This window comes from Populus alba, chromosome 8, assembly GCF_005239225.2.
Source record: "Populus alba chromosome 8, ASM523922v2, whole genome shotgun sequence".
Lineage (NCBI taxonomy): Eukaryota > Viridiplantae > Streptophyta > Magnoliopsida > Malpighiales > Salicaceae > Populus > Populus alba.
This window is the reverse complement of record NC_133291.1, coordinates 6,878,320-6,894,687: the sequence shown is the minus strand read 5'-3', so window position 1 is coordinate 6,894,687 and position 16,368 is coordinate 6,878,320. Positions and strand designations below refer to the sequence as shown.

Sequence of the window (16,368 nt, the reverse complement as noted above, 5' to 3'; positions counted from 1 at the left end):
AAGAATGAAGTGAGCAACTAGAACTTTCCCGGAAAGGAGAATTGTAGTCAGCCTGCAAGAGATTCTTCGTGACTAGATTTTGAGGTGGTCGCTATGCTTGCAATTACTTTCAGTGCTTCAGACTGTGTCAACTCCTGCGTGAATTTTTAAGCGTCCTGCATTAGAAGGGAAGATTTGTGCAGCTGAAAAACCAAGGAAGCTGCAGGGGCCGTTCCATGCTCAAAGAGCCATGGAAAATGGATGTCTAATACCAACCTTGGAACAGCAAATTAGACAACCATGAATTGCAGCGAATTGATTGGCAGTTTTTTTTTTAATATTTATCGATGTTCAAAGCACCACCATTCTCAATCTACGCATCCATGAGTGGATGTTAATGGGCATACCTAATATGTGTACTTAGAAATGACTTTGTGTCGATATCATCAAAAGTTATGGAACATTAAGTAAAAAAACGAAATAGAAGCTTGTGTTGTATAAAACAAATCATTGAGCTTAGTCCTTATCTCAGGGATCATGGAATTCACCAGGGGATATCTGCAGCAACTCTCTGGCAGTTTGACAGACAAACCAAGCTAAACATTTTTCGAGTCTCGTCTGCAAGAGTGATTTTTAGGTGGAATATGCGCGCAACTTCAGCATCACAATTAGAGGCTGCATTCGACCTCCCCACTAGGCATCTTGTTAACAACATGTCCACAATGAGAGAATCTTGTATTCGCATGAAATTGATCCACGTGGTCAAGCTGAAATCGACATATCCATTAACATGTTTGTTGAAAAATAAGTAAAAGGATTATTAGCACAAGAAAGCATAAGCACTGCCCATTCATTCAATATGTAATGCTAATGACCGCATAAAATTTGAAATAGGGTTAGGAGATGCTCTGTCACTAAAATGCATGCCATTACCATTTTACCACCATGACATTTTGCTTCTTGTACCCCTTCCACATTTGAGCAAGCAACTTCTAGTACGATGCGATCATATCTGGGAAATCAAAGTCATGCAAACTGACTATCTTTCTTACTTTTAAGAGAAAACGTAGATTGACTCAATCATCCAGAATCATGCAAATGATTGCTTCTTTTACCCCTTCCACGTTTTAGCAAGCAATTTATAGTGCGTTGCGGTCATATCTAGGAAATCAAAGTCATGCAAACTAGCTATCTTTTTTACTTTCAAGAGAAAAAATAGATTGACTCAAATCATCCATAGAATAGACAACGGAAAGCATATAGAAATGAAAGTAAAAAGGATTTATTAAAAAATAGCCGATCCAAGCCTGTAAAGTAAGAACCTACACGAGTCAGCTGGCTTCACTGGATAGATCAGAGAGGCAAGATAACTTGTGAAGACAAGATGAGGTCAGCAATGCAGGCAAGAAACTAAGGTTTATGAAGAAAGCCCTTGCTGCATTCTCATTCCATGTTGCTTCAAGGCTGCAAGTGAAGTAAACAATCGTTAAAAGAGATTCTTGAAAGACAATACACACCAGAATGGAATAGAAACCACAGAAACCCATCCACCTAATACACATCTGCTAATCAGTTTCAACTGAAACTAACGAAGATAAGTGACTATATTTTGAATATACTCACCTACGATGTAGATAAAGGTCGATAGTGTTCGAGCTCCAAAAATCCCCCAAAGCAAGCATACAAATCAACTAATAACCAAACACGCAACGTTTTAATTTTATATCACTATCAGGTATAACAAAAGCATTGACAATAACAGCTTCCAAGACACTATTTAAAGACAAGAAATTCTTCTCATAAACAGAATCAACAATCGCAGTTTTTGCTAACTTTCTTCTCCTGTGTTTCCTTTTCAACCGATTCATAATTTCCTGTCTATTCTTCGACAATCCACTTCTTCTTTGCTCGCTTCCACGCCTTCAAAACAAATCAATCACTCTATAATGATTGATAACTCTTAAATAACAAAAACTAGCAACGATATAATAATTTATTAAAAGAAACCCTGATAATTTACTCAGATCCGTTTCCATTCGGATCGTAAATTTCTTCGTCTTCAACGGAAGATAAAACAGACCTGGCGTGATCGATGAATGCAAGAAACAGGTCTTCTTGATTGTCTATGTCCATTAGAGAGTCTTCTCTTGAGTTATTGAATTGACTCGTGTTTAACTCGTTGATTTGCGATTTCAAAAACCAGTGAAGGGTTCTTAACTTCTAGCGTTTTGGCGCGGGAATATTTTTAATGGGAGAAGAGTGAAGGTTTAGTTTTGGGCCCAGCACGTTTATTTATATGTCCAAAGGGAGTAGTTATTTCAAAGAATAACCTCCGAGACCTATAATTTATACTACATAAAAAGCTCAATGAGGGTGAAAAGAAGAAATTTCTTGTTTTGATGTACTGGTTTGGAATTGGATATGGATGGTTTACTTAAAAGACATCGTAATCATCCAAAGAATAACAATAACAATAATATTAAAAGTAAAAAATCCTAACCATCCAAAGAATAATATTATTATTAATAATAAAAGATTTTAATATGAAAAATAATCACATGAATTTTCTTTTTCTTGTTCATTTTGATTTGATTTTTTTGGTCCAAGGGATATGTTTCTCATATTTTTTCCTAGCAACATATTAAATTAAAATATAACTAAACCCAGGTCATAAAACACTCGTGAAATAAAGCTCGACCATGTTATTCGTGTTAATTTCGCCTATTGTAGCCCAACCGTTTTATGGGTCACGAAAAGAGAGGGAGGTTCAAGAGACTGGAGCGTTTCACTATTTTTCTGAATTGTCGATCGGATTGCTAAAGGCATCTGTTCTATCTCAGGATTGAAACCACATATGCGTTTAAATTTCTAAGGGAGATGGGAGGATGCATGGTTTAAAAGGCTACAAATGTTTTAAATGTCAAGCATGAACGAAGACAAAGTGCTTGAAATCCGTCTAAAATACATAATGGCTGAAGCCTGAAAGTGACTGCATTGTATCCAATCATAGACAACATGATGACAAGAAGGATGCCATCTCATAGACGATGAAATGGCATTTTCATGGTAGATATACAACCAACAGCAGTCGAGTACAAACTGTCGGTAACAATAACAGGACCAGATGTGAAACATGACATGTTATACATAGAATCAACAGAACGTGTTTTCTCCTATCCAAATATTAGCTCTTTAAAACCCTAAACAAGTCGGGTCAATTTAACACCCCTCCAAAAAAATTCTAAATTAGAGAAAGATGTCTGCATGGGGACAGTTGAAACAGAAGCATGAAGAGATGATGCAGCACCCAGAAACCTTGACAGAAATGATCGAGCAAGCAGCATCTCTGAAGGCAGCCACAGCACTTGCAAAAACCATTTAATAGCACTTAAATTTCACGTTTCAGTGTCACGCCAACGATCCCTACTGGAGACTTGGGGCGATAATGTTCATCTGTGTCCACCTCTTCAATTTCCTGATGGAACATTGCAGATAAATGGTTAATCCAATATGATACAGATGGTAGGAAGAGGAGCAAATAGATCATGAAGCAAATGCCTTTGTACCTGCACCACATCCTCACCCTTTACAGCCCGTCCAAACACCAAAATCTTGTCATTTAAATCTGGAATGGGTGCAGTTGTAATGAATAGCTCAAATCCTGTGCTGTCTATAGTTTTTGAGGTTCCAATCATAAAAGCCTCGTGCTTTGGGCTGATTATCAAAATTAGAAATTATCATCGCCAAAACAAGGAGCCAAATTCCATAAAAAGCTAGTCATAAAATTTCAAGGCAAAAAACCTTGTAGCAAGCCTACTGTGGAGCTTTCCTTTTGTGGTCCAATCTTCAGCAGCCCCAAGCCCTTGGGAATGCCCTGCTTGAATTACATAATGCTTGATCACGTGATGGAAAGGCATCCCTTTGAAGTACCCCTTTTGACTGCAAAACCAAATTTGAAGATTTAAGAGTAAGACAAAGCTAATGAATATAGAACTAAATAAAAATGAAGAAAAGAAGAGCATCATAATAACCACATTACCAAATCAGAAACTGAGCAAATAATTGGTCTTCTGCTATTAGACAAAATCACAAAAAAAAAAAAAAAAAAACTAAAGCAAATAGAATGGATCTTCTAAGCAACTGTCCTTTTAAAATTCAAAAGACAGCCAAATACATTCAATGCATTCTTGTTATTGCATGTAAACCATGTTTCAGTTTAACGAAACAGTAGATGTAGATCAAAGAATGCCAACATATGTTGTTGCTTACCACAAGTCAAGGAATTTGTCCACAATCATTGGAGAACCATCTTTGTACAGTTCTACTGTTATATAACCTTTTGATGTATTCAGAATCTACAGATGAATGAAAGATCACGACAAGTAAGTATAGGGGATTTCAATCACAGTACAGCAATGTAAATATGGTTTTATGCAGGTGATACAAAGGATTAGTCATAGAGCCATTAAGATAGAATCGAAGATGTTAAGAAAGGCTCAAGAAGTCATAAATCAGTTGCATCTCAGCAGAAACAGTCAGACAGACAATGTATGTTTTAAGACTCCAGTTAAACTTCACTAGGAGAAACTTTTCACATTCAGAGACGGGCCCCTCACACCCACACATAAATGGCTCTTCTATATAGATATTTAACTTCGCTTGTCAAACAAATACACAAATAAAATGACATCAGCACCTCAACTACAATCAACAATCACAGCATAAAAATTGTAGCAAGCAAATTCAACAACTTACAGCATAACCAGGGAGATCATACTTCTTTGAATCTGCAAATGAATCGGCAGTATCCTAAGTAACATAAAATGGAATCAACTTCAAATTTACAGATTTACTTCAACAGAATAACATAAATATGATTGAATTTATCAGAGAATCCCTGAATTGCTAGATGATTAAGAAATTACCAGAAAATTTTTATAAAAAAAAATGATGAAGAAGAAATCCTATTATATACCTCAAAAGTTGACAGGCCACTTCCTGGTTGGTTCTTTGACCTGCAAGTTATGGATTAAATCAAAAGAATCATTTCTCAACGAGATCCATGAGTAAATTCTCGTGAGAAAACTGATGACAGCTATCCACAAAACAACAGGTGCCATTGAGTAAGGGAGGGACAGCAAACCTTTGCGACCAATGTCTATATGTTGCAACTAAGGACAATATAATCACCAGAACAACTAAGTTACAGAGAAATATAGTAGTGGCGCTGATTCGAGCCGGCCCCTTCTTCTTTTTGCTCTGATTTAGCAATGCCTGAGGTTTTATCCTTGCCATGGAGCGTAACTTTGACTATAATTTCACAAACAAAATAAACTATGTCACAAGCAATAACTGTAACATGCATTTACAAAGTAAAATGAAAACCATAGTAAGCATCTCTACAACACCATTTTCCTTTCTCGTTATTTAGTTGATTAAATATATCAACTTGCATTTAAACCCATCAAAAATCACTCCAATGGCAAGAACAGCAGGTACTTCAATTAACTAAAGCCGGTCATAAAATGACTGGATAGGTAACTTTACCATATATATCTTCTATAAGTTTTTCGTGTTTATCTAAAACATATGTTTTCCCTACCAACCAGCACATACAATTAAATAAACATCCTTTATAATAAATACCAAACTCAAATCCATTCCACAAGAGATAAATTCCAACAATCGAAGCGATGATGCACTTGGCGAATGCAACATCCAATAAAAAAAAAAATTGTGTCTAATTCTTGTTTTGCAAGTTCAGTTAATCAGATAAAACAGTTCATAATAGCCATTTCTCTTTTTTCGATGTTAAATAAGTGCAGAACAACAAGATTAGAAACAGCAAATTCCTCTCAAACTAACGAAAAAGGTAATTTTCAGCTCAGTAAAATAGAATTCAGAGACTAGAACTTCAGTACAAATAAAGAATTTACCTAAAAAGTTCGGAAGAAAGGAAACCCTAACATTTCAGAGACTATCAGAGCATAAAAAGTAATAATCGCACAGTACATGTAGCTTGAAGACTAGCGAGGCAGTACCTTAATTTTGACAGAGCTGGTTAATTCTTAGCGTGCCACAGCCGGTGACGTCAATGACTTTTCTACTGCTTAAGGAGATAATCGAGAACCTGCGAGTTGGTAGAATTTGTATTATAATAGATTATCAGGCGATGGTAATTAATTAGTTAAGTTTCAAGGTGAGGTGGGTTCCACGTGAGGAGGAGATTCAAAAACTGACTGTATAGTGTATACGGGGAGTGGAGCAGACGGTTATGATTGAATCAATCAAGGTGGAGTACCGGACACGTTTACAGTCATGATGACATTTAGAGGTGGAGATGATCTAGACCGTCCGGGTTGAATATCACTTGAGCCTAGCCTAAGTTTATGTGTCTATGGGTTTGTACACTACACTATGGCCCAACTTCAAACCTCAAAGACCCCAATAGACAAAAAATTATATGGTCCTCGGATTCTGTACAAAGCCGATTTTTGGTCATATGACTCTCCATCTACTAACCAGGAAGACTCTACGGATTATCTTTTGGATTCCACTTTCATATAAATAAAAGAGAAGCACTCTGGAATTTGAATGCATTATCTCACTAGTTAGATACCTCGGTGATTGATGACTAACGCTGGGACTGCTACACAAATCCAATGTATTATGAAAATATACAGGGATTAGATGTGGAGTTCCTGAACTGGAGGGACTAACCCATCAGTTCCTTAAAAGTTAAAAACCTAGTAACAAGTTATAACATGTTTTTCGAATATATGATAGGCAGAAGAAATAACGGTGCTGTATGGTGCCCCTCCCTGGCTACCAGAGACAAACTCTCCAGTTATTCTAGAGAGAAGGAGCTCGATCGTGAGTCATCGTCTGCTTTGTGGAGCTAGATATATTCAGGGTTTTCTCCTGTTCTTACTGTCGGTGGAAAGCGATATATAAAACGGCAGATAAAAAGGTAATCTTTTCTTTTCTTACTTATTAGATATCTGAAGTATTTAGGGTTTGTTACTGGAATAGTGAGAACATCTTTAATTATTTGATGCATTTCTTGCTCTCAAGATAGCATTACATGATAAAAAATGGGGAGAGGATTAAGAAGAAGCTGTGTCCTTTTATTTTGGCCAACAAAATCCTCTCTTTCTCTGTCAAATGCTTCTTCAAGTGGCAACTTTTTAGTTTGTATATATACTCAGATCACGAAAAAGACTTTTTATTGTGTTATTTGTGTGTTTTAAAATAATTTACACAGAAAAAACTTATAAAAGACACCGAATCTCATTATTTAAGATTTTTTGTTTTGGAGGAGGAATTATTTACATGGTAGCAAAAATGTGAATTTTGTTAGCGAATATGGCTAAATGATGAGTTAAGTGCCGTGATGTAATGTAATACATATGCTAATTTAATACCTTTTCATCGAGATTTGGTTGAGATGGTACCAGCATGATTTCTTATGCCCTTGGACCTTTTTGTTCAGCTAATTGAAATGAAAGAATATTGTCAATCTATTACTTTGGCCAACACTAGAGATCATAGCGGAATTGCCTGAACTACTATGGAGATATGATTCTTTCCAGGTTGCTCCACCAAATGAAGAGAGTAAATTTTGAGGAGATTATTTTTTTTTACGGTAATTTAAATGTGAACCATAGAGTAGAATAAGGGATGAAGTTGTAACACAATGCAAGTATGCAATTTGTGCGGTGCTTAACGTTACATTATCATTCTAAAAAAAAGAAAAAGAAAAAAGAATTTTTTTTTGCCATTGAGCAGTGGCTGGTACAGTTGGGAACACAATGTAGTTTAGTTGCATAGGTAGTTCTGTTTTGCTAGTAATAATCACAGAAAGCATGTGCCACTCAAGCTAGTTTTATAATTTGTTTGTGCATTGCAACAGGCTTGCAAGCCATTTTGACATACTGCTTCAACAGCTCTGGACTGGTGTGATAAAATGTTGGCTGCAACTCTGCGATCTCGGTCTCTTCATCTCTCATCTTCACTCCTGAGTCATCCATGGAAACCTGTGTTGTCAGGTTCTGGTCATACTTTCTCTTCATCAGCAGTTGAATCCAACAGTGACAGAAGCATACTGGACCTAAACGAGATAGAGAAGGTTCTCACTGATGTGAGAGCAGATGACGTGAAAGTTATACCAGCTAAAAAGCACGCTGAATGGGCTGATTATATGGTCATTGCCACTGGCAGGTCCACATGGCATGTCAAAAACATTGCTCAAGCCCTTATTTACAAGGCACGTTCAACTCTCTCTCTCTCTGACTTCCTAGGCAGCTAAATTGAATAATATTAGCAATTGGTATCATTTTCCTTGTTTGATATTTGCAATTTGGCTCATGGGAAGATTTAGGGAAGGAAAAAGAAATGAACCTTTCAGTATCACATTGAATTCTTGGGCAGTGCAGGAGGGTTTGTGTTTATTGCTGTTTTGTTGTTTTGATTGATGATGGTTTCTTTGGTGTTTAAGAACAATTTGTAGTAAGATGTTTATTGATTTTTCCAAGGATTGAGATTATTTTTCTTTTCTTTTTTTTCATGAGCAGGCTAAGCAAAAGCAAAAGGGGGCTCATCGAATGACCCTCCCCAGTGTGGAAGGGCAAGAGGGAGGAAAGTGGATTGTTATTGACTCTGGTTTGTCTCCACTCTATGATGTTAGATACGTAGGCTGTTACAGAAAATCAAAAGTTAGATATGTTGGTCCTTTAATGGTATAATCAGTACAGGCCCCCTTCTATTTTACTAGAAATTTGTTACACCAACCAACTAATAGCTTTAATTACTGGTATCGCAAAGTTGAGTTGGTTAGAGTTCCCTTGCTCGCTGCTTAAAGGGGAAAACTGGAAACGAGCTTGTCAAATAATTTCCGTCTTATCTTTTCTTATTCAGTTTCTATCTTACTCTATATGGGCATCTATTTCACGCTGATGATAACCTTATGAGCTACATGAAATTGACTTAAATTATGTTAGCATAATTGTGAAACTGATACTTTGATGAACTTTAGTGTTGATAAAGTGGCTTATTGATTTCTAGAATCTTGCTCTTTTAGTAATTTTTCTCTCCGCAGGTAAGGTGATAGTCCATGCTCTTGACGAGAAAGCTCGAGCATACTACAATTTGGAAAGTCTTTGGACCTCAGATGCATCTAAAGAGGAACCAGATCAGGTAAAAGATAAAATCAAGGATTTTGAACTTTTCTGGTCTTTGTCCAATCTGCTACACCCCAACATGCACACCCACCCACCGATACATGATGTTGTAAGTTGTGTTTTCCTCTTGATCTAGAAGATAGAGGAATGCATCAACACAAACGGAGACTGTTAGTTAATTCTTTTAAGCTTTGTTGGAAAAATCAATGTGCATTTAACAAAAGAGAAATCCAAGTATATTAAAGCAGTTGAGTTCCAATCTCTCAAGCAAGTTGGTTTATCCCGGTTCCAAGAGAAATGTATTCAATTTTGAGAGTCATCTTGCTATAACCGCATCTCTGTTTTTTAAATCATTTCTACCTTTTACCCATTTTGTGTCTTCTGAATCTGCTAGTGGCTTTCTGATTATTTTACTTGTGAATTTGAAGGGGAAAGAGATTTCTAATTATTTTAATAATGAGCAGTTATGCTCAAAATATCCTTTATGTTTAAGCTGTGGAGTGATGTATCGGTCTTGTGAGAGTTCTATATACTTGCACTATAATATGAGTCCTCAAATTAGAGGGGAAATGAAAACCTGTTTTCTTTTTTTGTTTCATCTGTTTAGGACTTGGATAAAGCTTTTATCAAGATTCGTCCCAAGAGAAACAATTCTAAAAGACCAGCAAATAGAGATGCCTGAAGCATTAATAGTTGTTACATGAGCAGCTGCTGCCATTGTTGCCAATATAGTTTTCTCGTGCCAAAGTTTTTTCCACAATCAACATGTACGTGTAAACTGTATATTGTTCTCTTATGAATTATTTTCTGCAGTTTTCTTCAGAATTGTCTATATTGTCACATCATTTGCTTGGAATCTCTCTTCCATCTTTTTTTCGTACAAAAATTCCAGAAAAGGAACGAGGAATTAGTTCATAAATCACAACCTGATTTATGATTTTCTGCAGTTTTCTTCAGAATTGTCTATACGTTGTTTTCTTTGCTTATATTTCTACAAAAACGGATTTATAGCAAGTTACAGGATGTTTGGCATAATTTTTTTCCTGTTTTTTTAAAATATTTTTAATTCAAAAAAACATTAAATTAATATTTTCTTAATAGTCTCTAAGAATTTTAATGTGCCGATGTTAATAGTAAAAAAAAAAAATATATATATATATATATATATTTAAATAAAAAACTATTTTAAAAAGCACTCGTAGCACCACCTTAGTGTTTAATTTGTGGTATTAATATCATTTAGTTTGGAGTCTCCAAACAATTATTGTCTCACTCTCACCTTAAAACCTTGGAGCTAACTTGTGGGTATACCAACTTTCAGTTTGCAGTCCATCTCACCTTAGAGTACCCGTAAATTTGACGGGCCTTGCCCTTGAGAAAATACCTTCAGGGGAGGAGTGCTTCATGGGCCCAAAATCCCTTCTCGCATTGGATGACGTGGGATTGAGCACAGTAGTATGTATTACTAGAATGCCATCCAACATCAGCCCACTCGATTCAGTTGAATATTTTACCCGATCTGAATGGTGTCAGAGCAGATCGGATAAATTCTAATCCAATTATGGGTGAAGGTCTCGGCTAACTACAACAACATGATATTTTTACTGTTCGCTTTTTTATATATATTTATAATTATATTAAATCCAGTAAAATAAACTCAAATATCTAATCTTCACTAATTAACTAAACTTTACTTAATAATTGACAGTCTAAGTTTATTGCAGTATTCACTGCAATCCTCGTAAAAATCAATCTAAGTTTCTAACTCTACTTTATAAGTGAATTTTAATTTATAATTATTAACATGTGATAATAATGATAGTTAAATAACAATATATATAAATTAGTATGGCAATGTCCCTTGGTAATTGTATGTAACATCTCCATATCAAATACCAGGCAGTGCCCGTGTAAGTTAGGTAAATATTGATACATTCCTCTTTGAAATACATTACAAACATAATTTTAAATATAAAAGATATCTTCAATAATTCATATATACAACTATATTAATTGTTGATGATTTGTTGCTGAGTACAGAGCACTTATATGTTTAATCATATAATTTTATATTTCTAAAACACTTGTAGTGTTAGTTTTTAAATGTAATATAGAGAAATCAGATTATTGGACAAATAAATCAATATCTTGCACGATTTTACTATGAAGTGGTACTGCTAGGTGATAGAACAGTTTAAAGAGATGTTTTTTCAAAAATTAAAAAAACATGCCAGACTAAATACTCGGTTGGTATCTGATGGGTAAAAATAACCCTTCACCGAATCTGATCGGTCATGTGATGGCATTGAATATACCAAGCCGGGTGCATCGAAATCATGATCCGACTTGATATTTTGCCATGCTACCCAGCTACTAAAATGAGTTTTAGCTTTAAGTTACCTCTAGCACGGTTGAAGAAACAATGGGATGAGAATTAAATGTGAAAATTATGTCTGATGATGCAATATAATGTGTTTTTTAAAATATATTTTTACATAAAAATATCAAATTAATATATTTTTATATGTTTTTTCTTCTACCAAGCATAACGTTATCCTTGACTTATCGTTGCATTTCTATGATCAACGCCACTGTTTCCATGTACACTCATCGACTTGACAGTACAAGACTCTCTAAGCGTTCAGAAATCATTTGAAAGCCCGTTTTAAAATATAGTTATAGTTATTTTTTAAAGTATTTTTTAATTATAAATATATTAAAATAATTTTATTTATTTTTAAATATTATTTTTTATATTAAAATATTAAAATAATTTAAAAACAACAAAAAAAATATTAATTTGAATTAAACAAAGAAAAAATTAAAAATATTTTAATTTTTTTAAAAAATATCTTTAAAATACAAAAACACAAACAGGCCTAATAAGTAATTCCCGGTTAGAGGCTCAAGTTTGGCCCATAAATAAATCAGGCGGTCTTGTCGTGAAAAAATATATATTGAGGAAGAGAAGTGCCCAAGGGTTCATAACTGAAAAAAGACAAACACCTGTCGAAGGACTCGATCTCCTAGATTCATATGAGAATAATTTTGAAATTAATAAATTATGTTTTTTTTACAAATTTGATTATTTTTAAAGGTTTAAATTATTTTGGTATATTATTATTAAAAATAATTTTTTTTAAAATTAAAAAATTTATTTTAATATATTTCTAAAAATAAAATATTATATTTTCAAAAAAAAAAAATTAAAAACAGGATTGTGCCCACAAAATGGTAAAAATCATTCGGAGACCGCAGGAAGGAACTTCTAAGCCCAATATACTAAAAAATTGTTAAACCTCTTGCCTCCGTGCCGCAGTCAAACCCAGGTCCCAAGCTGAGGTACTACACCCCCCGCCTCACAAATAATCATGCACATACATAATATATGTCGATACCTTATAATAAGTCATTGATTCATATCACTTTTATCTTTGATTTACGAGAGTTAATCCGTTCATTTGATTCACAAAAAATATTTTAAAAAATATTTAAAGATAATACCTAAATTTAATATTCTTCTCATTTCATAATTTAAGTCATTGCCACTTGTACTAGTACTGTGGAATATGAAACCAGCCATGTTATTCAATTCGCTTTTTAATCTTTCTCCATTCCAGGAAAAATAAAAAAGAAAACGAAAAATAGAAACCCCATTTGATGCATGGCCCTTGAATTTTTGGCAAATAAATAAATAATAATAATAAAAGAGAAGCAGCTGACTTTGAGGGGGTGTTTTGGTCTAGTCAGATATGGTACGTATTTGGCGAGTAGACAATAATATTGTCATCTCATACAAGTCACTGTTGTGTGTTCTTCTGCACAGAGTGATCATGGTTATATCACAGTACAGACACTGTTATTTATGTCCCAAGCTCGCCTGCAACCCGGAGCTGCTCAGGTGGCTTTCCAAGTGCAATGTCAAGATTCTACAACTACACAAGCAAAAGGGGGCTTGAATGTTTTTTTATAGCATTTTTAGGTGATTTTTGTAAAACTTCTTTGTTTTTACGCTGATGAATTGTTGGAGGTTTTTTCTCTCTTGGTTTTTGTGTTTATGAGTAATCTATCAATTATTGCAAAGCATGACTGCATAATCTTGCAAGCCACGCACCTTGATAAAGTTCAAAAAAATCATTCAGTCAATGGCACAAAAAACTAAATATTATCAGAAACTAAAATTAGCTCCTTAATTTATTACCCACCCTTCTTCCTCCTCCTCCCCTCTAAAGCTCATATAAGCAATTCGTTGCAATTAACAGGGAGGATTGACGTCAAGCCATCGGCATTGTATAGGGAAAAGAGATCATGGGTGGCTCTGGTTCAACATAGACAGATCGCATATAAAGCCTGACCTGACCTAGCCAGGTCTATACAAGCCAGCTATCTGTAAGCCTATAACATATCCACGTGACTTTGATAGGTAACCATGCATATGCACCTGACGGTTTTCTGCCTGTGCATTTAGGCCAACCACTTCGTTATTCATAAAAAGAAACTTTTCATTGATTTTGGCTCGAAAAGAAACAGTGGACAGATGCTTTTTTTATGTGTGTGGATTGGATAACTAGATTCATCTTTCTTGTAATTCATCTACTAAGGTGACTGCTACTCATAAATCTCGTCCACATGGGCCATTGCTTCATAAAACCCATGATATGACATGGCTGACAGATTATAGGTTGCTCTATTTTGAGAAAGCAAAAAAATCGGTGCTTCCATCTTTGGCCTCGAAGTTCAGGCCAATTGTGCAACTAAACACAAGGTGATTCTACAGCGTCTTTGGTTTTCAACCAAAAGCGTTGTCTTTAGATCGACGACTCATTGACCGGAAGGTTCTTTCAAACGTCATGAGGCATGACTCCACCGGATTTATTAGATATCCTATTCAAATTGGTTGGCGAGATGTTGCAGTATCCTGTCAAAAACGATTTAGTTTTATTACATCAACAGTTTCATCATCCTGGAAGCATGCATGCCATCCGAAAAACTAGAAAATGCTCGAGAATCTGCAGTGAACCTGTATTTGAAAAAGGCAGTGCCTTCTGTTTTTCCAAAGCCATTGAAGAAAATGCTCTAAATATATAGAACATGGAACAGTGAATGGGGGCACGTCGTGGTTTACGTACAGGACTTATTTGTTAATTCTTTAGCGATAAAATTGTAGAGTCTCACAACAAATCACGTATGGATTCCAATATCTGTGATTTCTAGTCCGCCAGAAACCGCCACCTCTACGGTGTATATGCTTATGATAAGGTGCTCAAATCCTTTCCTGAATTCGCAATATCTGCTTCATGATAACATCTCAGGTCTCCAGGTAGCAGAAATTAAAGTCAAGATCTGAGGGCTCTTAAAGATTCACACCATAGACATACAAAGAAAATTTCAAGAAGGCGAGATGTTGAGTTTTTTTAGAAAAAAATGAAGTGAAAAACGCGTTTTTGTCTCTAATGGAAAGATTATCAATGGATACTATAGTTGTTTTGAAGACCCAATTCAAGTGATCAAACCAATCTTACAGTAGGAATATACTGTAGAATCCGATGATAGAAACAGAACTTGTTACATCAACGAATCAAATAGCTTGTTTTGATCCACATAAAATCTCATGAATGTGAATGGAGCTGTGAAGAGTAATTTGACTTGTGATAAACACGCCGTTAATTAATCTAACATGTAATGATAAATTATTAGAAGCACGTGACAGTATCCAAGAACTGATGAGTTTTGGAGGCACCTCATTGTATGAATTTGGTAAAAGACGTACGACAGAAGCAGGCACGGGTAAAAACGGAAAGGTATCATTCTTCTGAACGTTGTTTGGGCAAGTTCTAATTGAGCCCAGAAAGGACCTGCCAATGACTCCCTCTGTACACAGTAAGCCCTGAACTTTTGTCCGATCTCTCCCGGTGCAGTCCTATCAGGGGTTCAGACACAGAAATTGCTCAGAGAAAGAGTAGAAAAGATATGGTGATTTCAGTATTGAAATTCAAGTACTTTTAAGCAAATAAGATGAGTTAAATATTCACACACTGAGGTCCTACAACTACAACTACTATTTCGAGGAAAAGACTCGCCTAAACAAGAAATGGTAAAGGAAAGATTTTGAGTATTGGGAAAACAGATCAAGAACAAGTACTAGAAGTTGATGCCCTGTAACAGGATGAGGGGATTTGCTTTTTGGCCAGGAAACTGATTCACTCTCTATTGGACACATCAAAAAGATATGAGCAGCAGTAGAAAGCATGTAGAAGAATGGGATGTGATGTAACAACACGTACCCACTTTTATGTCCTTTTATATTTTGAAATTCTTGACGAAGATGAAGATCCCAATCCATGATGCTAGAGGTTCAGTTTTCAAGCACATAGTCTATCTAACATCTATGTATTATAAGGGTCGATTTAAGATGTGATTAGGAGATTAAGAGGTTGCAGTTGATGTTTTGAAGGTAGACTATTAAAAAAATAATAAAACTGTAAAATAAATCCCTTCTCTCTGTCTTTCTTGTTTTTTTTTTTTAAATTTTAATTTCTTTATTATCATCCAAGTCGATGTCAAAAATCATAACAAAAAAGTCCTTGGCTTGACGCAGTTCATTGTCTTACTTTTCCCCACCCCATGGAACAACCACAGTGATTGTGATGCGGCGGAAAATTGAGCATCTCTGTCAAAACTGGATAAATAAAATGTGTTATGCCATTATATCATGGCACATAATTTTCATTTCAATGCAAGAGGAGCATAGGTATTCAATCAAGGGTTTAATGCCTGTTGGGAAGTATACTTAGAAAATTAAAGACTGATAAGAATTTTCTAGACCGAAGAGAAGTAATTTTGATTTTTTAGTGCTATCTGAAATGGGATCGAACATACAGACTATACTTTACAGAGATGGGAGATCAGTTTTGCCTTTTGCATTAAGGAACTGTTTGGGAAAGCGGTTGAAACCGCGTTCCTATAAAATTAAATTTTTTTTTTTTGCTAAAATTTAATATAGTTTGTATGTTTTGAATTATTTTGATATATTAATGTTAAAAATAATTTTTACAAAATAAAAAAACATCATTGACATGTATTTTTACATGAAAAATTATTTGAAAAAAAACCACTGACATACTGTCAAACATACTCTAAATATATGGCGTCTTTCTTTTGTCTTGGCAACAATAAAACAAAGAGATGGGGACCTAAAATGTTAATGGAA

The 16,368-nt window shown here is 35.0% G+C and overlaps 2 protein-coding genes across 5 annotated transcripts; one reads left to right on the top strand and one right to left on the bottom strand.

Moving 5' to 3' along the window:
• Positions 1-2,921: 2,921 nt before the first annotated feature.
• Positions 2,922-6,178, bottom strand: LOC118062468 (peptidyl-prolyl cis-trans isomerase CYP21-4). 3 transcript variants are annotated; one of them, XM_035076230.2, is made up of 8 exons: positions 6,021-6,178; positions 5,123-5,289; positions 4,955-4,994; positions 4,735-4,788; positions 4,249-4,334; positions 3,781-3,918; positions 3,546-3,693; positions 2,922-3,454 (listed from the first exon to the last, which is right to left on the bottom strand). In XM_035076230.2, exons 2-8 carry the CDS (start codon positions 5,272-5,274, stop codon positions 3,368-3,370), a joined length of 705 nt encoding a protein of 234 aa, XP_034932121.1. In that variant the 5' UTR covers positions 5,275-5,289; positions 6,021-6,178; the 3' UTR covers positions 2,922-3,367. The 3 variants fall into 3 exon arrangements, with proteins under 3 accessions (XP_034932121.1, XP_034932122.1, XP_034932123.1); XM_035076231.2 differs by having other exon boundaries at positions 5,916-6,064; XM_035076232.2 differs by having other exon boundaries at positions 5,123-5,294; positions 6,021-6,039.
• Positions 6,179-6,753: 575 nt separating this feature from the next.
• Positions 6,754-9,983, top strand: LOC118062470 (protein Iojap-related, mitochondrial). Of its 2 annotated transcripts, none has more exons than XM_035076234.2 (5): positions 6,754-6,949; positions 7,926-8,245; positions 8,553-8,640; positions 9,077-9,174; positions 9,766-9,983. In XM_035076234.2, the coding sequence occupies exons 2-5, from the start codon at positions 7,946-7,948 to the stop codon at positions 9,838-9,840; spliced, it is 561 nt and encodes a 186-aa protein (XP_034932125.1). In that variant the 5' UTR covers positions 6,754-6,949; positions 7,926-7,945; the 3' UTR covers positions 9,841-9,983. The 2 variants fall into 2 exon arrangements, with proteins under 2 accessions (XP_034932125.1, XP_034932124.1); XM_035076233.2 differs by having other exon boundaries at positions 6,756-6,949; positions 7,892-8,245.
• The last annotated feature ends 6,385 nt before the right edge of the window (positions 9,984-16,368 follow it).

Excerpts from the sequence above, each read along its gene's own strand:
- LOC118062468 (XM_035076230.2), bottom strand. The coding sequence starts at position 5,274 with ATGGCAAGGATAAAACCTCAGGCATTGCTAAATCAGAGCAAAAAGAAG. Across the intron at positions 4,335-4,734 it reads ATGATCTCCCTGGTTATGCT|ATTCTGAATACATCAAAAGG; the intron begins GTAAGTTGTTGA and ends ATTCATCTGTAG. Across the intron at positions 3,919-4,248 it reads GACAAATTCCTTGACTTGTG|TCAAAAGGGGTACTTCAAAG; the intron begins GTAAGCAACAAC and ends TTGGTTTTGCAG.
- LOC118062470 (XM_035076234.2), top strand. The coding sequence starts at position 7,946 with ATGTTGGCTGCAACTCTGCGATCTCGGTCTCTTCATCTCTCATCTTCA. Across the intron at positions 8,246-8,552 it reads CTCAAGCCCTTATTTACAAG|GCTAAGCAAAAGCAAAAGGG; the intron begins GCACGTTCAACT and ends TTTCATGAGCAG. Across the intron at positions 9,175-9,765 it reads CTAAAGAGGAACCAGATCAG|GACTTGGATAAAGCTTTTAT; the intron begins GTAAAAGATAAA and ends TCATCTGTTTAG.